The following is a 24651-nucleotide window of genomic DNA, read 5'->3' as shown; positions in this document are numbered from 1 at the left end:
ACCTCCTCCCCCTCCTTCTCCACTGATCTTGGTGTCTGTACAGTTGTTCCTCTCACATAGTCTCATCCTGCTCTTCTCTGGCCACAATTACACCTGCACAATAACTTTTTTTTCCCCTTCTTAACAGATTACAGAGGTGCTCCTATTATCCCTGCTTGGTTCAGCCCTGGCCAGCAGCAGGTCCATCCTGGAGCCAGGCTCTGCTGGACATAAAAGAAGCTTCTGGCAACTTCTCACAGAATTCCCCCCGTAGGCCCCCGCTCCCAAGGCCACACAAGCCCAATACACCTGTGAAATCATAAGAACTGGATGACAGCCTCTCCACACAGAGCTGAAAAGAAGCTGGGATATTAAGCAAATCTTTGAGCTGTAGAAACCAGAAGCTATGGTAGGCAAGTTCTTTGTGTCACATTGACGTATATTTGTGTCATCTCAGTGTTATTCAAGGAAACTCCCAACACCTGATGTTCCCAGAATTCCATTCACTGCAGTCCTGTGATGATTTCTCACAAAAAATAGTGAAAGGCAAATTTCACATGGCAATGAGTTCTTCATAAATGACTTCAGGGATAGAAAATCTGAAAGCCTCATCTAAGAATTCCTCCAGGAAAAAAAATAAGGGTAAAAAATATATAATATTAACATCTAAGTTTGAAGCAAGTGAGTCTGGCCTTTATGGTCAGTTGAGAGAGATCTGGCAATTCCAGATGGTCATTCATGTAATTCTAAATAAATCTGCTATTCTCCTTTATCACCCTCTGGAAATGCCTGTTTCTTTTCACCAACTCTGAAATTAAGCTTGATGCATTCTCCTAAATCTTAGAAAAAGAATATCCAAGTAGCTCAAATCAGGCAAGATCCCCCTAGATATAAAAAAGATCTATAATCTCAGGTTAAATACAAAACATTATTACTTTTTAACCAACGCTTGCTTTTTCTAAATTATTAGACTCAGGAATGTAGTGAATAGTAACTTACATGCCATTTTCCTCCAGAATATATATCTTATTTCACAATATTCTAAAAAAGATTTTTGTCTATTAATAAAAAAAACCTGTTTGCCTGATTTCCAAAATCACAGGTTCCATGTTTATACCTGATACCTAAAGTCTGAAGAATACATCCTACCAAACCATAAGAGTTTAGAGGCAGACCAAATTACTAAATGCTGCATAAATCATTCTCTCAATACTTTTTTAATAAAAAATATTTATGTAGCAATTAATGGCATTAAGATTTTAATTTGTAATAACTGTCCAGCCAATACCAAGTAACTCAACTGGAAATAACAGGATAAATCACAGTGCCCCAAATCTCAACATCAATCAATAAGTGACCAAAGTAGAAGCTGTCCCTAGCACACTGTTGGAACGCTGGGCACAGGTGCCCACCCTATGATGTTTCTAAGCACAGGGTACAATGAGCTCTGGAGAGAGTGTCACAGGTGTGGATGATATGGCACCCTTATGAAAATATTTCAAACAAACCAGGACAACAGGCACTATATCTATCATTGGCAAGTATACACAGCAGTTGCTACAGCTAGAAAGGTCCAGAATCCCTCTCAGTGCACTGGGGTAAAAGCAAAAAAAAAAAATGCAAAGCAATCTCTGTTACAGCAGGGCCTGGGCACCATGATGAAGCAACATCAGCAACCATGGCAGTAGGAACTATGCTGTAGTAGAACCCATAAGCATGCAGATAAGCTCAAAAAATGAGCAATCAATTCGCTCAACGCCAGCACAGCAAAAGACACATCAAGGTTAACAATATTTCTTAAATACACAGAATAAATTAAGTCTAAATTCTAACCGAAAGCGAGAGAGAGAGTTGACAGGAAGATAAAAACCCTGCTCAGGTAATCAAAGATACAGATAAGTTGTCACACACTGTATTACTATTGTAACAAGACAAAAAGGTCCCCATAAAGAAGTTCATAACACTAAAATTACAGTGTAGACAAAATATTTAATAAACTTACTTTGTTAGAGAAAATAGACCTTTAAATTAATTTCAGCTTTAGTCTCTGATTAACAACAGGATGACTCACACTTAAAAATACAAGTCAACTACAGAGCTAGAGAAAGTCCAACATTTTGAGTGGGTACATTATAATAAAGGTTAGTAGAATTGCTTTATATGAAGAATATTTTTCCTAGGAACAAACACAGTTTTTCAGTTACTCCAATTTTAGACTGGAATTAGACTGGAATTGTTCAAATTAAATTTCCCAGGGAATATTTTATTTTACATCTTGGAAACACTTGTTTGTGAAAATACGTTTTATCACATTTAAAAAATTACTATGGCTTTGTCTTTGAGAGCAACCATTTATATCCTACAAAAATCCACTCTCAAGCTGAATTAAATTGCAGTTATCATAGTATCAGAGAATGGCTTGGGTTGAAAGGGATCTTAAAGATCACCTAGCTCCAAACCCACTGCCATGGACACCTCCCAGTAGACCAGGTTGCTCAGAGCCCCATCCAACCTGGCCTTGAACACTTCCAGGGATGGCATAGCCATAGGTTCTCTGGGCAACCTGTTCCAGTGCCTCACCAACCTCACAGTGAAGATTAAATTTAAACTCCCTCTCTCCATACTTCCATATTCTAATCATAGAATCACAGAATACACTGACTTGGAAGGAACCCATCAGGATCATTGAGTACAACTCCTGGCCCTGCACAGGACACCCCAAGAGTCACACCATGAGCCTGAGAGCATTGTCCAAGTGCTTCTTGAACTCTGTCAGGATGGTGCTGTGACCACTGCCCTGGGGAGCCTATTCCAGTGCACAAACCTCTGGGTGAAAAACTTTTCCTGATATCCAAACTAAATGTCCCCTGACTCAGCTTCATGCTGTTTCCTTGAGTCCTGTCACTGATCATCAGAGAGGACATCAGTGCCTGCCCTCTTCCTTCCCCTTGTGAGGATATTGAAGACCACAGTGACGTCTTCCCTCAGTCTCCACCATCCTCTCATCACAACTCTCATATGTTCTACAAACATTTCTACATACTAAAAAAATCGTCCACCTTCTGACTTTACTGGGGCATTAAATTCATAAAAAGATGTGTACTGCCTATCTCTGTTGGGGGAGGAGGGAGGGAGGAAGGGAAAGACTTACCCTTAATTATTATAAAAACCTGAATTATGTTCTTATCATTTTTTCCTATGGATATTTAAAGTTGTATACTCTACTGAATGTTCAATAATCCTTCATTTTCCAAAGATTCAAATTTAAATCTTCTTCAATATGATATCTATAACCATCCCCATCCTCCACAATGATAATTTTTAATATTATTATATAAAGTGAAAAATCTTGGGACTCACTCGGAAGTAGTCACTGCAGGCTGCCAGGACTGCTTTATGTGCGTGGAATTTCTGCTCTTCAGCAATAAGGGTAATATCACAAAGTATGCCATCACTTCTTTGTTGGTTCAGAGCTGCCAGGACAGCATCGTTATGGGAGCTGGACTGACAAAGCCTCTGACCTGTCAGCATTTCCTGAACACTGAAAGGGGAAAGGGGAAAGATTCTGTCAAAAAAAAAATGTAAGAAACAAGCACATTCTGTCAGAAATATAGAACAACTTTTTCTAAAACAAGATAGTTTGATAATTCTTGGAAAGCAAAAATGTCATGAACCCTGTCAGGCAAAAGTGTTTACCCAGCATCGACAACAGAAGAAAAGCTCAATATAACAAAGCATTATGAAACCTGATTATATACTCAAATTTAAAAACCTCAATGGTTCTGATTTTTCATTTCCTGTACCAGAAGTCAGCTGAACTCACAGGACTAATTCAGAATCATTTTAGGATTAAATGAGAAGAATAAAGGGCTTAGGTCAATGGACCACCAGAAAACTTTAAGTGGTTCAAACTGAAGAACCTGTAGAAAGAAGGGTATATGTATGTATGCAAGGAGTTCTACTAAAAAGAATGAAGCCTCGTGGTCTCAGGTGGCCTGTTTAAGTCTGATGCTGAGTTACTGAATGTTCTCAGACCACTTCAGGATATTCATATTTATGAAGTGTTGTGGTGTTTTTTCAATTTTCTGTTTTGTGTTGGGGGTAGGGAGAGGATGTTTGCTTGGTTTTAAAATGCTAAGGCCTTCTCCACCTCTGAATATCTCCATGTATGAATATAAGATTTGCATATAATCCAGTCTGTCTGATTGCAGCTTTCTTTTTCTGTAGCAGAAGGAAGAGACAATATAACTGTTGATGCAAATGGAAACAAATCAAAACATATCAGCAAATCCTCTTTGATACAAAACAATGCAATCGATTTGAACTCTGTGAGACTACCAATTTATATTGCCAGAGAATCCGTATTTGTGTTTATAGAAGGTGAGTTTACAGAGTCATCTCAGTGTAAATCAAAGGCAAAATTTTTTTTTTTTTAAGGGGTGAATAACCCATCATCTTTTCAGTACAATCATGTAATTCACTGCATACACATACTATACAGCAGCTGTGTGGCTGCTATATTCTCCTTTCTCTGCCTATCCTACTCCTGCACCTTGGGTACCTGTAAACTACTGCAGACCTGCCTTGCAGACTGTTTGCTCTAATCTAACCTACTCTTTTAGAAAGACAACAACTAAAACATTACTTCTAGAAGAAGGCTGGCTGAAGAGGAATAACACAGGAATAGCATGTATCTGAATTCTACTCCCTCTTTGATAGTTTAGGTTTCACATATGGACATGGCCTAAATACATTTCAAAATGACTCATTCAAATTATTCTTTTTTCTTCAGCTGTTCTGTCTGTGGAACCCAACTGATATTCTAAATGACAGTTATCAAGAAATCTAACTTGCTAAAATACAAGGGAATTATTTTTAACTGTTATTTCTCTTCTGTAATTTCTATAGCAAAGTGACTAAATCAAACTAGTGCAAGTATAATACATTAATGACACTCAGAGTTGCTTCTCTTTACTTCTGTTTTTATCAGCCTCTCTCCCAGTGTTGTAAACCAAGACCTTCATTCCTCTTGCTTTTTTCACCATCATCCACACATCTGGGATTTTAAACTGCGTTCTATCATAATCCATTTTTCAATTCAGTGACCAAAGTGAAGAATCAATTGCCTGTAACCTTTGTGCCAGCAACATAGGAAGCATGCATACACATGAAAAGCAATTTAACTGGAATTTATGAATGAAAATACATAGAATAATTAAAACATAACATGACTGATTACTTGTAGTGATAGTGTCAGTTGATTCCATATTCAATAGCTATAAAAGCAAGCAAGTCCTGATCCTCTTCTGCTGCAGAAGCATGGCAGAGAAGGGGGAATGGAACTGGAATGCTAAGGTGTCCCAGTCATATCAGGGAGTTTTCTGAGCTCCGAGATCAGAGTGTTAACTACTCTGTAAAGCAGAACTACCAGCATATCACACTACTGCCAAGTTCTGCAGAAAACCAATTCAGTTAATAAATTCTGCAGAGCATTCTGTCTGAAAGAACTGTGTTCTGCTCCCAGAAAGTAATTAAATTATAAATGACAAATTCTTTATTGCAACAATGGGTGATACAAACAAATGAGAAAGACTACACTGGAAAAGAGAGAGAAGGGAAGGCAGAAAGATGAATTTGGAGAGAATTCTTGGAAGACATTTCATATAACTGGAAAAGCTATATGTCCTGAACAGTGGAGCACTACACAGACCCAAAATTATCACCAGCCACCAGTTTAGATGCATAAATGTAAAATGCCAGTTGCTTCCACAATCAAAAATTCCAAGCATAGACTAAGGCATAAACAAGATAATGTATGAAGAGACCATGGGACTCCAATCAATCCCAGGCACAATTTTCTTTGCTAGAGATAAGTGGCAACAAGAAGGTAATATTTTGCAGATTATAACATGGATATGTATTTAATAATGTGAATTCCTATGTAATGAACAAAATTATTAGTTTTACTCTTTTCTACTTTCTTAACTGAATCTTTGGTAAACATCATCCTAAGTGTTAACAACTTCCTACACACTACCAAGTACTATACCTCAGGCACCTCTCGGATGGCATCCTTCAGTTTTGGTCTTCTGAATATCAAAGCTTATAATCCTGTAGGGAAAGCTGCAAGCGTTCCAGCTAGAAAAAGAGAACGGAGAGGAACATTAAAATTCAAAGCATACACAGCCTCAGCCTTAAAGATCAATACTTTCAGGATGTGCAATTCAAAAGCAACTTTCATTGGCTAGATTTGAGTACAGTCTGAAGGTGGCCTTTCCTCTAGTCTTTTCTAGAGATTCACAGCTTGCCGTCTGAATGTCCTGTACCTACTGCCCTTGAGGAATGCTTTCCACAAACTCAGGAACACATATTGTTTCAGAAAAGATGAAGAGTGGTGAGGAGGGAAGTAACTGTACCAAAAATCCTTCAATATGAAGAGTAAGCCAAAGGCATGTATTATTGTTTGTTTACTTCCCTGAATAACATACAGTTTTTATGTTTAATGATCCTAAGGTTCTTTTCCAACCTAAATGATTCTATGATGCTATGAACATTCTGGCAAATATAAACAGTACAGTACAATCATTTTTACAAACACAATGGCTTCTTTTTTTAAAGGCAAAATATTAAAGTGACCATATAAATAAACACAGAACAACTGAAGTGTCCAAAGACCTAAGTTATTGAAAACGGGGTTTTATAGCAAATTTTTAAATGGTGTAGCATCCAGCACAGCTGACAAAACATTTCAACTTTATATATGAAGTATAAAAAGTAGATTTTAATAGAATAGTCAAAAAAGAAAAGTACACTACTTTGGCTGCTTATTTAAACCATATGTGGATAATTTAATGTAACTCAGTGACAATAAAGTAATAAAATTCAGCAAAATTTGAAGAATGGAAAGATTTCCATATTTTTCTCCCTCTTCCAAAATGTCCGCAATTCTGAGCAAAGGGGTGAGGTCACAGAGAATGTATGCTGATGATTCAGCTGGATACTGAGCAAATGCATATGCAGTGCTTTCCAATGCTCGTTTCAGAACATTTCACTCTCACCATCAACCATCACCATTCTATGTTCTACTAAGATAATTCACCTTATCCTTCAAGAGACAGAAAAACACCATGTATTAAGGGAGTGCTGTCAACTAATGACACAAACATTTCTGATCAATGTACCTGCTCCTGTATACACCCATACATCAATACTGATGGCTGCCCTTAGGAAATCCTATACCATCCAGAGACTGGTAGAGAACAAAATCAACTTCCTCTGAACTTTGAAGTCCAAACTCTCTGGCCCACACACAGGAAAAAAACCCTCAAACTACAAGCAGCATGGAGAGCAAACAGAGGAAGGACGAAGACCTGCAGGGAAAAGCATTCCTTCTCCAATAATTAAGGCATATGCATCAAAGAATTAACAAAACATTCAAAGAGTCCCATACTGCATTCAGTGTTTTTACCCTAACAAAGCAACCTGCCCTAAACTTTGGCACTCCTCCTTTCTCTTCCAAAGCTCCAGCACTGCATGCCTCACTTAAATGTACACCATGTATACAAGAGTACAGCATGGAAATCATTTAATCAATACTACACTGATTTTGTTTAGCCACATAGAGTTAAGGCAGCTAAAAATTTTTAAGAACTGGAAATTCGGAAGCATTATTTATCCTTATGGAAAAAAAAAATTAAGGAGGCATTTCCACCTGTTGTGTGGATACGCTGTGCTAGAACAGCTCTAAAATCATTTGAACCAACAGTTTATTTCTATTTCAGACAGCTAGATACATCTCCATTATATAAACTGTGATTGGTACCTAAGGAAACTCTTTGCATTAGAATGTTTAAGACATACTATTGTCTTTCAATTTAACTACTATAAGTAATCAAATCAGTTTAAAAGATTAGTTTATAAATTTAAGGATAAGACTTTTGGTTTAAATGGAAAACTTTAAATCCGCTTAAATCCTTCTGTTATAGTGAAATACTCCTTTATGTGGAAATTAACAGGGAAAAATAGGCCAGACAGAAAATGCCCATTACATGCTAGGTCTGAGATACATGTGAAAATTGCCAAAAAAAATTTTTTAAACTCACATTCAATCTACTTTATACTGAAAATAACTTAAATGTCCCAAAATTCACTATTTCCTCCCCCCTGAAGTAACAAGCTTTTTTTTCTAGTTCACATGTCTGATTTTACAGAGTTGCCTAAACCATAGTCCAGGTCATCACAGAACTTACCCTGTTGCATAAACAGGCTCTGTATTTTATACTGGGTACCTAAGAAACATTTTTTTCCACTCTAATTATGCTTGCTTTGTCTTGCAAACTAGTAAAAAATTTATGTTCATAATGGAAATGACAGTCTATTAATAATGCCTGAAAACAGGCAGGCTTTCTACATAATTCAAGCTTATATAAAATAATTACCACCTTGGTGGTTTCATCAATAATTTTACCATTTGCTCTGTGTAAATAAGAACTGAGTTACAATCAACTTCAGTGTGAACTCACTTACAAAACATGACATAAGCATTATTTTAGTTAGGTCAAAAATGAAACTATTTAAAAATCCTGATTTTAAATGTGTTCTTAATACAAAAATAAAAGAGCATTTGAAAAAAAAAGCTTGCGCTCTCTTCTTGACTAAGGGAATTACTTCTTAGGCAGATAGTTACTAAACTATCCCACTCCCCTCCCCTGAGCCCCACCTAGGTTTAGGGGAAAGCAAGGGTTCTATTACCTATGTAGAAGTCAGAAAAACCCCAACTGACTGCCTCCATGGTTCCAGGTATGGCCAAGATCAGAACTCCTTTAAAAGACAGGGTGGAAAATTACAGAGCAGTTGGTGCCTTTTATCCCACATAAAGAAAATAGTTTAACTGTGGAAAGCTGCAACACAAAATTTGAGCTAAATATCTTTCAAACAATTCACTGAGATCCAGGCAGCCAACATACATAAATCTTCACTGCAGCCAGATGCAATCTCTGCTCTTGTGATGATCCACATTTGGAGGGAGGTAGAAGAGCCAGCTTCCAAAAATCCTTGGGGATGTCTTCAAGCAGCCACTCCTTTGCTCCTCACAACAGCCCCTGCTGCTTCAGAGCCACTCACAGAGTGACAGGAGACTGACTTGCCTCTCTGGGGAGATCCCTCGCACTCATCTCTTAATAAAGGATGCAGTGAGACTTCGGGAACTGCGGAGTCCTTTACACTGGTACCACTTAAGGCAGCTTTCACCTAGTTCATCACAAATAGAGTTGCTGATCTTCTGTTTACCACTAAATTTCACAGAATGGCACTGCATTAGTTAAGTATTTCTCTGCCTTTAAAGTCCTCTAGTATGTGAAAGGCCCTCTAACTTCTCCTTTAATTTTTCACTTTGAATTGGGAAAGCCACTCATTTATCCATTACCACATTACTTAAAACAATACTGCTTATCAAAAACATATTTCAACTAATTAATTTTAACTCACTCAAACCACATAGCCAAACCCTGAGTGTTTAAGTAGATTTTAAACTCATTCCATGTAGGTAGCTTTTACTTACATTCCTAAACTTTGTTTCACTTGTCAGTAACCATAAAAAGGTGTTGATTCATAAAACTTTACATTAAATGTGGGGGTTTTTTTTTCATTTCTCTGGGTACAGATAATGTATCTGTTCAGATAAGAAATATATCTAAATGAAATATTGCTAACATTCTTAATTATGACTGTTGTTATGTTGGAAAACAGTAACTCAACATTGCTTACATTAAATTTGCCATGTGCCAAACTCGCTTACAGAGAAATTTATTAAAATTCACATGCTCAAGAACTGGTTAAAAAGACTAAAAATACTGAATATATAAATAATTTTAAAGATATTTTGCCTTTTCATGTAGTTATCTTTAATCAGTTATCTTCTTTCCCTCAAGTCACTCCTTTTCTAAGTGTGTATATTAAATATTGAAAAACACTTCCACTTAAACCCACACCACTTCAAGTTAGATGCATGGACATACTGAAGGGATCATGAGCTCCTTCCTGCAAAAAAGTAAAATTTGGAACCAACTGGATAAGTCATGAAGATAAAGCATTTGTACACAGTGAAATGGTATTTTCACTTTGACAGCTCCAAATATCTGGTTTCAATTTGGCTTTTTTTAAAAAAGAAAATGCAACATTTAAAAGCTAACAGAAGAACACTATATTCATTTCACTCCAGAATGGCATCATAGCACATCCTGATGGAGGCTGTCATGGATACAGAACCAGACCATTAAGATTTACCCATGGTAATTTTCTGTTCTGGCTTAGATCCTTATTCACAGGAGCTTCTGCTTTTGCCTGTGGTTTTAGTAAGTCAGAATAAATCATCCTTTCAAGCCGTACTTCACCTTCTCTCAAAGTAAGGGTCTCTTCAGAAACAAAAATAAGAGTTTACTATTCACAGAAAATAAAGGACATTATCTTCTATTTTTTTTTAATCACATCTCTGCCAAATTAATTTGTTGAAAGGAAAACACCTGGAAACAGCTTTAAAGTTTGACTGCAAACCTGCCCTTCTGAGTATACTAGCACACTTTTATGCCTGGGAGACACTACTTTTTCCCTTTTTCATTGAGATCTTTGAGAATTGAAATATTTTTCTCATTCCATAAAAAATGTTCAAGAATGTCAAGTGTGAGAAAAACTCTGCCACTGCCCAATGTTGTCAGTGAAACCATCACTCAGCTCAAACACAAGTTGCTCAACTAATTTAGTGCCTCAATACAGTGACTTTCAAGAAAAAGCATTCATAGTACTGAAAAAAAACCCTTAGACTTAATGTAAATTACAATATTAAGGGAATAAAAAAATTGAAAATCTGGATTTGTTTGGGAAAACAGAAGTCAGTAAAAACACCTCAAGAAAAAATTCAGCAAAATAAATATAGAATAAAACCGTAAAAAATTCAAACTTTTATAGTCTTCTGATTAATTACAAATTATTTTCTTGTGAAACTGGAAAGATCATTGCTATCTTCAGGCCATCAGCTATCGTCAATTAGAATAATGAGGTTTATTTTCTATTACTACCAAATTGCTATCTGACTTCACAGAATAATTAAGATCTTAAACCACAAAAAATATAAAATGAAATCACAGGGGTAAAGGCTGTACGAGTAGAACAACATCTTTATGTCTTTATATCTTCTTTGTGGCATTATGTCTTCTACATATCTCAATACATCAGTATTCTGGACATTTTTTCTGAATACACATTCAGATAAAATAAAAAGCAAGGTTCATGGTCATCTGTGTAACTTAAGGCATATTTTACCTAAACTACCACCTGAGAAAGAGCTTGTTGCATTCCAGTGATAAAAACATATAGAATCATGTAACTCTACTGGAAACTACACAGGTGAAGTTTGATGACTTTGAAGATGAGGTTTGCTTCCAGGCTGTGTGCACACAGTTCCACATATTTCATTTGAAAAAAGATAACAGTTTTATACAACTGTAGTAACATATCTTTGTGCACTATCATCTTAGCTTTTCAGAGCACTAATTGTTGCTATCATTTAAGCTATGATACTAATTACTCACCTGCTGAAAGGAGCAGGACATAACTTGCAGCTGATCCATTTTTTGTAGTTGGGAGAACAATATTACAACTTGACCCTGATCTCATTGAAGAAATCTCAGCTCATGGCAGGGGACCGGACTAGATGACCTTCAAGGGTCTCTTCCAATCCAAACTATTCTATTTTTCTATAAACTTATTTTCTCATCTTTCTGAAAGTTAGGCAACAAACATGCTTTTACATTTATATTTACATAGGCTTAACAATTATTCTCAAAATGAAGTATCTAATCCATACATTGAGTTCACGGTCATTATAAGGACAAGTTGAAAGCTATCTGGTATTTCAGCTTTAAGGCATTCTGCTGCTGGCATGAACCAAAATCTTCAGTTACTTTGCAAAACTATGCTTTCAAGATTTTTCCTGTAGACTTCACGGAACAAAAATAAAATATAAGGTGATTTGAGTATCTTGTAACTGAGTGTTCTTTTGGAATTTGATTCGCATTTTCATTTGATAAAAAAAGCAACAAGAACACCCTGTTCTTCAAATCCAAGCTTTTTTTTCCTAGAAAATTTGTCATGATTTTTTCAAAATCATAGAATGGTTTGGGTTGGAAGAGACCTTAAAAATTATCTAGGTGCCAACCACCTGCCAGGGACAGGGTTGTCACTCACTAGATCAGGTTGCTCAGGGCTCCATCCAACTTGGCCTTGAACACTTCCACAGATGGGGCATCCACAACATCCCTGGGCAACCTGCTCCAGTGCTTCATCACCCTCTGAGTAAAGAATTTCTTCCTAAAATCTAAACTAAGCCCGCTCTCTTTTAGTTTAAAACCTTTTCCAGTGAACAAGTATTTATATATTTCAATAAAATCATGGAGAGTTCATACATCTCTACAGGACCTGCAAGAGCACTCCAACTTTCTCCGTGAAATAGCATTCATGATGTTAAAAGTAAAAGGCTGTGACTACCAGCAGTTAAGTAAACATGTACCTTCTAAGAACGGCCTTCAGTAGCCACAGGGTGGCAGAACTATACTTCAATATAACCTGTACCTCCAGGACAGTGACAGTATTTCAAAGAGTGGATTTTTTCTTACAGCATAATTACAATAACATAAAATATATGCTCTGTGTCCAATGGGTGCTTTCAATTTCAGGAATCAGAGGAAAAAAAAAATGTCTGTACCTAACAGTACAGCTACACAGCAATTCTATAAACATCAAAACACTGCAACAGGTTTCTGACCTCCATGTTTCTATTTTGACAAAATATTCAACTCATAGAGTAACTGATTACTAAAATCACTACCAATTTTACCCCATATAGAATCAAAGAATCATAGAATGGATTGGGTTAAAAGGGCCCTTAAAGATCATCTAGTTCCAGCCCCCATCCCATGGGCAGGGTCATTAGACCGGGCTGGTCAAAGTCCCATCCAACTTGGCCTTGAACACTTCCAGGAATGGGGCATCCATAGGTTCTCTGGGCAACCTGTTCCAGTACCTCTCTGTCCTCCAAATAAAGGATTACTTCCTGACATCTCACCTAAACCCTGTAAAACCATTCCCCTTGTCCTATCATTACCTGCCCATGTAAGTCAGTCTCCCTCCTTTTTATAAGGCCCCTTTAAGTGCTGGATGGCCACTGTGAGGCCGGGCTCCAAGTTATTCTCCAGGCTGAACAATCCCAACTGTCTCAGCCTGTCTCTGCGGGAAGGGTGCTCCAGCCCTTTGACCATCTTTGCGATCCTTCTCTGGACCCTTTCTAACAAGTCACCATTCCTTGTGTTGAGGACCCCAGAACTAAACACATTATTGGCTTATGGACTATTCCTCCACTCTTCAATGTAAGAGAACAAAGATAGTTGCAAACACCTTTCTGTTAAGAGAAACAGGCATTAAAAGATTTCTGACAGCTTTAAGCAAATTGGACAGAGTGTCATTCGTCTTGATGATGAAACACATTTTGATGAGGCCAAGAGGGAGATGACAAGTGGGAAATAAGTAGGAAGAGGAAACAAAAACAATATGGAGGAAGCTGGTGATAAAGCCCAGCTACAGTTATTTCTTGGGTTTCCTCTTTTGCAAAGGGGAAGGGGAAACAGTGGAATCGCACACAATCTAAAAATCAGATGAGTATCTGGGAAAACAGATCAGAGAGCATGCATTTTTCTACAGCGCAATCACAGGAAGAGAAGCCAGAGGGCATCAGGGAATAATTCTAATTGCTGGACAAGAAGACTGAATGCTCAGGAGCACAGACTGGGAAAACATACAGAAGAAAGACAAAGAGCCAAGGGCAGGGAAGATCCTGGACTAAAATGTGCGTGTGACAAAACCATCAGATTTAGAAGAAAGCAACTAAAATAATCAATGTCTGTTAAAGCCCATTTCATCTAGATTTTAGACTAGAAATCAAGATCACCAAGTTTTGCACCTTTTTTTTGTGGAGAAACAGCTGCAGAACATTTGCTTTCACTTTCTGCTGATTGTGATGGATTATAGTGAATAATTCCTGACAGTTTACTTAGTGATCTTAGGGCTAATGGTTCCAATCATACTGCTGTTCCATGCAGTCAGTACAGCTGTTCCAGATTTTTTCTTTAGTTTACCTTTTTAAAAGTGTTAAAGGGTTACATGCTCATGAAACTAAGAATGCTAGAAAAGGCAAAAAGCTAAGTTCTCCAATACCCGAACTGAAGTTCCCTACAATCAGCTTACTACAAGAAGAGGCACAGGTATTCCTAATTCCATCATTTCTTTAAACTTGAATGTTTGAACTCCCTTAGGGCCCTTTTTCTACACTTAAATTGCATCAAAACTTCTAAAAGCCTGGCTAATGCCATTCCAGCATAAACTCTTGTATTACAGGGATGCCTGTATTACTATTTAGCTGCAAGGCGCTTCAAGTATAAAAGGAATTTCTACTATGTAGCTTTTCATAATTGACTTAGAAGTTTAAGTAGGAGTGACAGGACTTGAAGTTAGCTAGAGCTCCGAAGTAGATCCACCTAATTAAACCTTTTATGTACAACAAACTCGGATCAATTGAAACACTTCCTTACTGAAAAGATATATGTGATTTAAACATTAAAGAAATTTAGATTGAAAGAGAAAATCACAACTAATTAGATGACCAGAATAAATAAGACTTACAGACAAATTCTGTTTGTGGGTGAGAAGTAGTGGGAGAGAATGGAGAGGGTTGCCCATCTCCAAGTTCTATTGCACACCGCAATCACAAAAGCCATAAGCAGTGAAGCCTTCACAGTTATCTCTCCTCTAGCTCTTTACCCTGTTTTACACTGCCTTCTGCAGATCAAAAAAACCACTTGTATTTTAGGAAAGACAGAGTTTCCATCATGTACATATTTTGTTACTGTAAGACCACTATTTCTTATATTCACTGTCTGCAACTTGTTTATATAGTCACTGCTACCTCTATAATCTTAACTAGCCTAGCTAGAGGAGTACACAGATAAGCCTGGTCTGGGATATGCAAAGCAGCACTGAAGATGTCAGATAGATTTTTTTTTTTTGCACCCATAGACAAAAAACATCAGGAGCTTTGCTATACACACAAGACTGTACAAACCTTACCTGGATAAAGGAGAAAACTCTTACCACACCACTAGAAGGAAAAATGCTCTCAACTCAAGAGGGATATCAGGGGCAGATTTACTTAGGGAACTGGGGCCTTCTCCCTGCTCCCTGTGAGTACAGCCTGCTAGCCTGTGAGCTTTTGAAGCATTAGGACAGTTGGGAATGGTACAGTTCCTACCAGAGGATTCTGTGGTTCACATATCTGCTGGGAACACAAGGGAAAAACATCAGGACACCTGACCTCTTATGCCGGAAAACAGCTGAATGCCCTGCCCACGTTGATGATAGAGTTAGTGGATTCTTTCTCTCCAAGGATTCATCCAGAATCTAGATTTCATACTAGAGTATTTTACTGAAACAGGAGATCTTTTTTCTCTCATTCTTTACTCAACATATGTTCCACTTCTAACACAGACTTTATTCAATGTTCCAGACCAGCTACCTAGAAAATGTTCTGATATTGACCTCTGTCATTAATACCCAGTGTCAATCCAACAAATAAAAATTCCTCTCAGAGCAGAAGGGACATACCAGGTAGGGAGGGGAGGTGACAGGAAATACAGTCTGAAAAAACTCAGTGTGAAGATGCATATGATGTATTTGTAGTGGGAGTCATAACTTTGACAACATGTCTTAAGAAACTCAGTTTAATGAAATACTTCGTACTAAAGTAAAATATTACTCTAATTAAGCTCTATCAAATAGGTTACTAGAGAAACATGAGTTCTTGTTTGAAAACATCAGATTTGAACATGCTCTACTTTCTGCTTTTCAGAGAATCCAGGAATTCATACTTTAAATCCTTTGGGTATATACAGATTTAAAGACAGACTCAGATCCTTTTTTAGGTGAATGTAGCATCAACACTCCTTAGATTATGTAAACAAACACAAAAAACCCCAAAACAAAACCACAAAAAAACAAAAAAAACCAAAAAAACCCAAACAAACAAACAAAAAACCAAACCAGAACCTAAATTTCAAAAGAAAAGTACAAACTTTTTTTTAAAACAAGTTGCTGTTTAAATTCTCAAGGGCATTGTGAATGTAGGTAGGCACCTATAAAGGACTGCATAAGGCTACACTTAGGTGCTTACTTGCAGAAGTGAAGAATTTAAAACTTGTATACGTTTGATTTTTTTTTTTCTAGTGGTTAAATTGACATATTGTTCTTCCCTTTATATACATGCAAACAACTTACAGCTTGTTGAGTCTTTGTTCTGAAGCATCTATCACTACCCAGACATTAAACTGGTAAGCTCAGCAAGTCTCTAGGGTTTGTGAATACTGCCCCTAGCAGCAAATATCAGGTGATTCATGGAGACAGACCTACATGCCTAACTGAAGTTTGTGAATTGAATGCCAATCACTAGAATCACACTATATTTGAGAAAGCTAAACAGTGATGAGGAGGAAAAAAAAAAAAAAAAAAGAAAAGGCTCTAGGAACATTTGTTTCCTTGTTTCAAAAATAACATTTATTTTTCAATTTCAAGGGCAACAATTACCTTGCTAAAAGCCTCTAAATGCTACAAATAGCTACTTATAATTCAAGTTAAAACACGGTTTCTTCTATAACTTAATGGGCATGAATTAACAGACGTGGAATTCCTGGTGAACATTAGAAAATGATTTTTACTGTGAGGATGGCTAAGCATCAGAACAGATTGCCCAGAGAGCTTGTCGATCTTCATTCTTGGAGACATTCAAAACACCTCTGGACACCGTCCTGGAGAATCTGATCTAGCTGGCCCTGCTTAAATTGGGGGGGTTGAGTAAATTATGTCAAGACGTCCTTCCAACCTAGACAATTCTGTGCTTTGTGTGATTCGGCTGAGAAGACTATGAACGTCTTCTCAGTGCATGCATGCAAGAGCATATTAGTCCCATATGACCTATTTATTCCACATTCCAATCTTCCTGAAGACATTTTATCTCATAAAAGGAAACAGAAGGGGCAAAAGGGGGAAATTCTAACAAAACCATAGCAAATGCACATGCCTCCACATCTCTGTTAGGTGTCCCAGCAGGGCACATTTATGAAGTTCAGTCTTTTCCATTTATTGGAACTGCCTAGAAATCCTTTTAACGCCTGTCTAGAAATAATACCAATCCAAACCAAATGTCCCGTGGCACTAAACACTTCTTTTGTCATAAGCAAGTATTTTTTTCTTTTTTATTTTTTTTTTAGGATAGGAAAACTTGGTAGCAATGCAAGTGCAACTACTGTCTATGTGAAGTTTGCTGATTATTTCACTTGATAAACAAAAATAATACTTTGTAAGCAATTCATGCACTCACTTTTTAAAAATTTTTTCCAATTAAACTCAATTAATACTTTAATTCAATTGATAATATACAGAAATGTACTGTTATTTCAGACCCCATAGAGTATCTAAGCCATCTTCCTGGGGATATGAGAAAGATGACACAGGACACACAGGACACCCAGTCCCTTCTGGATCAGTATCTCAAGTGGCATTAGACATTCCTATTCCAGAAAGTAAGTTGAGCCCTGAGTGACTCCTGACAAAGAACAAAAGAATTTATTTTCTTTAACTAAGTTTCAGTGAGGGTATTTTCAAAATTTTCCAGCAGATGGTCATCAACCAAAAGAAATCCAAGCAATTAAAAGCACCTGGAATAAATTTCCAACAATCACTAAAATTTTTGCTTTTAAATGTAATGCTTCTGAGAGTCAAAAGTTAAGGCAACAAATTAGTATATATCAAAATTGAGTCATACTAAGAAGCCTTCTTGAAAGATAATTCTGCTAACTATGTCTGGGAAAGCCACAGCTCCTAGAGGCTACAGTGAACATCTCTATCTAAACTACACTGCCAGGTAGAGAAGAAAATCAAAACAAAAGGAAACCATGAATTACCAAAGGGACAATAGTGGCCTATTACTGTTATTACCATATCCCAGAAAACAATTAAGATTTTCCTGGATATGGAAACAACAAAACTCTACAAGACAGCCCTGAAGAAGTTTTTTCCTCCAAATCTCTTCTTCATGGACATGTGTAAGGCCAAAATAGTTCCTTCATTCCTAAAAATGTTATTGAAGTACTTGAAGAAGTCAAATCTCTAACTAAAATTGAAAGATCCACAATCTTTTTAGCAGAGCACAGAGTTATCAAGCTTGTATTACAGAGGTTTGGGTGGTTTTTTTTTTTCACTTCAGTGTTGGCTGGTTTGGGATTTTTTTGGTAGTGGAAAAGAACTTACATCAAAAATACATTTGACTAGATCTTATGCTGTTAATTGCTTTAACTGTGCACTTTATCTACAAGATCTCATATTAGCATTTTTAATTATTTAAAAGACATTAAATATTGCTGGTACCAGCATGATCAGAGATTAACTTCTTAATAATCACTCGTTTGAGAGTAAAGCATTTGATTCCAGCTGCTATGAACTTTTAAACAAGCAAAAGCAACATTTGCAGACATAAAAGGGACAATCCACTCTGTAAAGGAATTGTGATGAAATTAAACTGCCTATGTCCAACAAAACAATAATATTTTATATTAGACACTTTGCAAAATTTTTTAAAAAGTTTACTGGCTCAGGAGAAATCTGAATTACTGTATTTTACTATATTATTCTGACTTGTATGCTGTATCACAACACTTCCACATTACTCTAGCTACTTTTTCATTAGTTTAGATTCCCAGCCTCTAACCCACATGGAAGCTACCTAGGTTGCTTTTACATTTGGACCATAGCAAATAATAAAATTTAAATATACCACTGTTACTACACCTCTAGAAGAATCAGTGGGACAGCATGATCCCTAAAATCAACTGAATTTCTAAATCAAAATTTGACACAGACTGACTTAGGAAGGAAAATGCCAACTCAGGCTCTAACTCTAGAGAATAGTTTTGTTGCAATCACAGGTAAGCCATGATCAGAAACACATTTTAATGTGCAAAATAGTCAAAATAAACCAGTCATGATGGTTTCCTTCCCTGCCACCAAATGTACCTCCTGGAACAAAACTGTGCCTGAAGCTCTCACCTCACAAAAAAGAATAAAGTTTATAGGGCTGAAGATTACTGAGAGAAGCTTGAAAACATAATCTAACACCAGGTTTATGACTTCTACTGAGGAGTGTCTGAATTTATGTGATTACTGATGTCTGGGAACTGACTTTTAGACTTTGAATGCTTGGGAATGACAATGGTAAGATTTAAAGCCATTCAATGATAGAACAAGTAGAAGCTATTCATCAATGTCTTGAGCTGGGAACAGAGACACACTGGCCCAAAAACTGCTGACTGGCATAAAGATGGCCTGAAGCACCCACTCATCCCCTCCAGTGGCCAAGCCCAAGGATACTGCAGATACATCCAAGGACTAAGAGGATAATTAAATTGTGTTTGATTTCTCTTTACCAAATGGCACACAAAAGAAGCTGGATTTGAATCAGAGAATTTGCAGGGGACAGACTGCTCCTCACCTTGCCAAGGAGCTGCGCCATTGGATTGTACATGATCCTGCACTCTAAACACACAATCACTCCTTCTTTTCTGTCTTTGGACAGTAAGATGCCTAATGCAGCCAAGAAGTGCAGGACTACTTTGGCCAGGTTTATTAATTCACCTGGCAACACTATAGTCACCCCCATTTAATCAGGAGACAACTGATCTCCAATAAACAAATAAATAGATAAATAAATAAATTCTGAAAGATCTCTCCCCACCTTGCAAGCACTTTAACTTGTAGATCTGACAGTGTTGCCAGTCACTGAGCATATAGAAGCTCTTGCATCACCACTAGGACTGGCTTCACCACTAGCTTGCTCTCAGGCTAATTCTCAGTTATATTTGAAAAACAAATGCAAGTTTTTACCTCTGTATTTATACCAATTTCAAGATAATCAAATAAAGGCTCTTGCCACCCATTTTCAGGAGAAAAAGAGCACAATCTGCACACTAACTACAACTAAAAGCTATTTATGAAATTCCTTCAGTAAGTGATACTGGCAATACAAAACCTTCTCAAAGATGAATCAAAATCCAATGCAGCAATACTATTAGAACTCAATAGTTTCCCCAATTTATTACCATCTAAGTGTGGTCTTTGCAGTCTATTTCTCACAGAGAAGGAGAATAAAGTTTCTAAATCTGGACTGGAATTTACTGACCTGCGTTCAACATAGCCCAATGCAGAGACCTGCAGACATACAAGTAATTTCTCAACACATTACTTACATAAAACACTACACCACAAATAGTGCTCCTACATGTTTAGCTACTTTGTTCAGAGCTAAGCGCGTATCTCTACACTGCACAGTCAACTTGTATGCCCTAATGACAGTTTATATGGAAGGTTTTGTCTCTTCTGTAAAACATACTTCTTTTCACTACCATCACAGTCACAAACACACTTGAGCTATTAATACCATTTCCCCGCCTGCTTGGTTCCAGTGGAACCCTACAATCAAGAGATTCTCCGTGAAGACCGTAAGATTGCTGAAGACACGTTTCCACTCCACACAGAGAATAACTAAGAAAAAGGTTCAGCCTTAGCCACGATTTTTATTACCATTTCATCAGCTCCATTTCTAGTCTGAGTCTAGTCTATCTTTTAAGGCTAGAGATTCTTTGGTACATTGCTGTGGTTGCATGAAAACCACTAAAAAAGTTGCAAAAAAGTCAGTATGAGTTATCAGGTACTAAGATACTTGGACATTACTCAATCACAAAAACTATGTGTCAGTATAAAATAAAAATAGAATATTGATTTTGGGGTTTGGTACCATTTAACAACTACTTTAAAAAGCCCCATAAATCCACCCTTCAACTACGTAACTGGAAATGCTCTACTTATCTGATTATTGCTTACCTACCCCTTTATACAGTAATGTTACACTGAAAAAAATCCCAAGAACACAAAACAATAAGGAAAATAACTTCCTTGTAGTAGGTAATAATCTCATTAAGTACTAAAAGAAGAGCTTTCCTTGTAGGAAAAGGTTTGTTAGGGGATTTTTGAAAGAATTCTTTTCTTTAGTTAACTACAACATTTTAAGTGACTGCAAGATTTCTAACACTCAGAAACAGGTAGGAAATGTTCTTGGAAATACCTTGGGGAGATATAAAAGACTCACATCAGTATTGAATGGAGCTGAAGATTTTCACCCTTCTCTGTGGCTGGAGTTGGTTAAAATCATTTGCCCTTCTCTTCTTTATGTTTTCTAAAGACTGAAAACAGGAGAACATGAAATGTTACTGAAATTTATTCCAGGTTCACAAACAATGTTTTTCAGTATTTGAAAATTACTTACTACTTTTGTTCACAGTCTCTTCTCCCTTTGCAAACCATGAATAACAGCCCATCTTTTATTTGTTTTCAGTTTCTCACAGAACCAGTTTGTTATGACTGCTCTCGCCTACACAAAAGCTGGTCAGGGTTTCCAAACACCCTTCTGTTTATTTATGGCAAGCTGCAGTGTAAACATTTGCTTACTACCAATCAGTGCCAGAAATTGCTAAATAAACCCACTGTTTTAACACCTTTTACCCCTGACTATATGAAAGAAAACTAAGCACTTACAGTCCACATGCCTTTCTCTAGTCTGCATATATTCATTACAGGTCAAAGCAACTTTCTCTTAAGATAGAATGGGTACAAGTTCAGCAGCAGTGCTGGCTTCTATACTTCCTTCTTTTGCCTGACTTGGTTTAAGAGTGTACGAGAGACTTCTGTGGGGTTGCCTTTAATTTTTTGGGGGAGGCTGGTTTATTTTTCACTTTTTATCCCCAATACCCCTCCATGAACATTGATGCCAGCAAAACACATGAGCAATAAGCTGCAGCAGGAGGACAGAGATCAGGAGTATCTCAAGCCAGTACTGCTGCAGAACATCTTGTGTCAAAACAAGATGCATAAGGTGTCATAAACTCATTAGATGGAATTTTCTGATAAAGTCTGGTTCTTCTGACAGTTTTCAAATGTGTGTAACAGAGATAAACAGATGGAAAATAATCTTAGTTGACAACAGATAGAGGGGCTTTTTTTTCCCTTCCTATAGAAGGTTCTGAATTTACAGTTCAAGGTTTTCTTCAACCACTCCTTAGCACTCCTTAGTCTGAAAAACTATTTTTTCTTTACTTGGAGAAAAACTGCTGTTTCAAGGAAAAATTCCTAAAATTAAGATGTTAAATAATTTTTAATCTGTGACTTTAATTAGGAGCAGATGTTGAATTAGAAAAAGAACAGGCAAGTGTTTAGAGTTCTGTGCCTTCTTCAGGTCTAAGCAAAAGAAACACTTCTGTTCACACTTCCCCACTCCCCCCCACCCCACAGACTATACCAACTAGCCCAGAGGAAAAAAACAAACCAACAGCAACAATAAGACTAAAAAAAAACTCAAACAAACAAAACCCCACCATTCTCTCGTATATCTTTACATCACTGTAGCTATACTACCACTTTTTTTCTTTTCCTTCTCTTTTTAGGTGTTTGGGGCTTGATCTGGTTTGTTTAAGGCTCTTTGGTGATCACACAGTAATCCCCCTCACTACCTGGGCCAAAGGATAAATACATTAGGAACTAAAGACACAGCCTATGAAAATTCACTCCTTGGGTTTCCAACAACAATTTTCGTCACTCACAGTACACAGATCAGTGACAAGAAAAAACGCAGAAACATAATGTGGAACTCACAGAATCAATCCATGCCACTGAAGATGCCTCAGCTCCCCTGACCCTGTATGCCCCATGCTCTGCCACATACTATTGCCTCAGAGTACAGGTGACACTTGTGTTGCCACTGGTGTCATGGTGTAAACTCATACTGACATCCCACAATAGTGCCTTCAACCAGACAAAATTCAGGCACTTGTTCCACTCCTCCAGCTCTGCAATACGTGCAGAGGGAGGTGGAAAGCTGGAGGTATTTATGTCTTAAACTGCCAGAAATTACAACTAACAAGGTTCTGTTACTAGAGCCTTAATTCTCTTCACCTACCCAGCAACACCACTAAAAATCAATGCAAGTCCATAGTGCAAGAGTTAGTTCTAATTAGCAAAGACAGTAATTTCAAACACCCTTTCTAGCAGCTTTCCAGCCTTTAAGGTAGAGTTGCACTCCGGTGGATTTGGAATCCTAGGGAAATGTGAACAGCTGCAAGAAATATAAACTGCACTAATTTTGTGTATGACTTGTTCTTGTCTGCTGCCACTTGCATCCAAAGATGTGAAGCATGGAATCTGATGACATTGTGAATGATGGACCTGATCAAAAGGTCTTAAAGAAATTGAACAAATCTAATAAAAGAAAAAAAAAGAAAAGAAAAATTAAAAAAATGAAATGGCATGATTCAAACTGAATATATAATTGAGGATCCAGTCACACTGGTCCAGGAGAGCTTCCTCCTGTATTAGGTAGCCAGCCCTGGCTATGGAAACATTTTGGAGTTTGACTTGCACTCTAATGCTGAATTCCTCTTTCTGTTTCACCTCCATTCATAGTTATCCTCCCTAAGCAAGCAAAGCACATCTAGTTCTTCTATTTACATTTCGACAACACCTACGTTTTTGCAATTCTGTGAGTGTGTTTGGAGGATGGAGCCACATACATGAAATGTAAATGGACAAGACTTCAGTTGAACTGTCATCATTCAATTTCCTACACCCTTTCCCTACATGGAAACACAACAGCTACATTTGTATGCAAAAGTCACCACAGAACACAAGAAACGCCCAGTGTACTTTAATGTAACCTCACCAAGGATAGGAAGCTCAGCACAGCAGGGGGGATGGCACACTCTCCAGTGCACTCTGCAGTGCTGATGCACTAAGGCTCTGCCAGAAAGGAATTCTGCTCCCTTCCTGTTTGTTTGCCTGAGTTTTCTATGGAAAAGGAAAAAGTGAAAAAAAGGAAGTTCAGCTAAGGAATATACCAAACCCACAAAACAGGTATTGTGATCCCCTCAAGAAGACAGCACTTCAGTTCAGCCTTGCTCTCGAGACCTCTATTTCGATCTTCACAGTTCACTAAAGTCAAAGTCCTAGTTCTGTTCTGAAAACATCACCTCAGTTCTTTCTTTTTTTTTTGCTTTATGCGACTAAAAGATAGGTCACTGACTGAAAGGGGGCTTTCAAAACTAACAGAGAAAAGGCAAAAACCACAGAAGATGTATACCCTCAAAGGGAGAACCTTCTTCTTATTGCTTTAAAGACATAATTTTAAAATCTGTATTAGATCAGGAAAAAACTACTACTCAAGAGACTCTCTTATAAATGTAGATATTAGGAAAAAAAAACATTAATACCAATTTTAGAAAATTTCAAAAATAAACCTGAAAAAATACATTCCACATATCCTGATGACATTTCTTCAACCACAGGTTTTTATCTGTTTTGTCTTGACAAGCCAGGTAGAGGCACAGTTTAGCTTACAAAGGGCAGTGGCCCTTTTATTTTATTTAACCTGAAGTGAAACATGATGGAAAATGCTTCAGACATAATAAGGCCATAAGCTTG

General features: G+C 37.2%; 1 protein-coding gene across 7 annotated transcripts in view; it reads right to left on the bottom strand.

Moving 5' to 3' along the window:
• The window catches only part of KLHL32 (kelch like family member 32), a 142510-nt gene that overhangs the window by 112927 nt on the left and 4932 nt on the right, over nt 1-24651 (bottom strand). For 5 of the 7 annotated variants that reach the window (XM_032105118.1, XM_032105111.1, XM_032105114.1 and 2 more), the window contains exons 2-4: nt 21272-21365; nt 6029-6117; nt 3340-3520 (exon numbers count right to left, since the gene is read on the bottom strand). In XM_032105118.1, the coding sequence (XP_031961009.1) occupies nt 3340-3520; nt 6029-6051 (204 nt within the window). In that variant the 5' untranslated portion in view covers nt 6052-6117; nt 21272-21365. Of the gene's footprint in view, nt 1-3339; nt 3521-6028; nt 6118-8730; nt 8806-21271; nt 21366-24651 lie in introns of those variants that run through there. The other 2 variants (XM_032105117.1, XM_032105116.1) reach the window with 2 other exon arrangements.

The sequence above is a fragment of the Corvus moneduloides genome, chromosome 3, assembly GCF_009650955.1.
Source record: "Corvus moneduloides isolate bCorMon1 chromosome 3, bCorMon1.pri, whole genome shotgun sequence".
In the NCBI taxonomy this organism is placed as follows: domain Eukaryota; kingdom Metazoa; phylum Chordata; class Aves; order Passeriformes; family Corvidae; genus Corvus; species Corvus moneduloides.
This window is presented reverse-complemented; position numbering and strand designations above follow the sequence as displayed.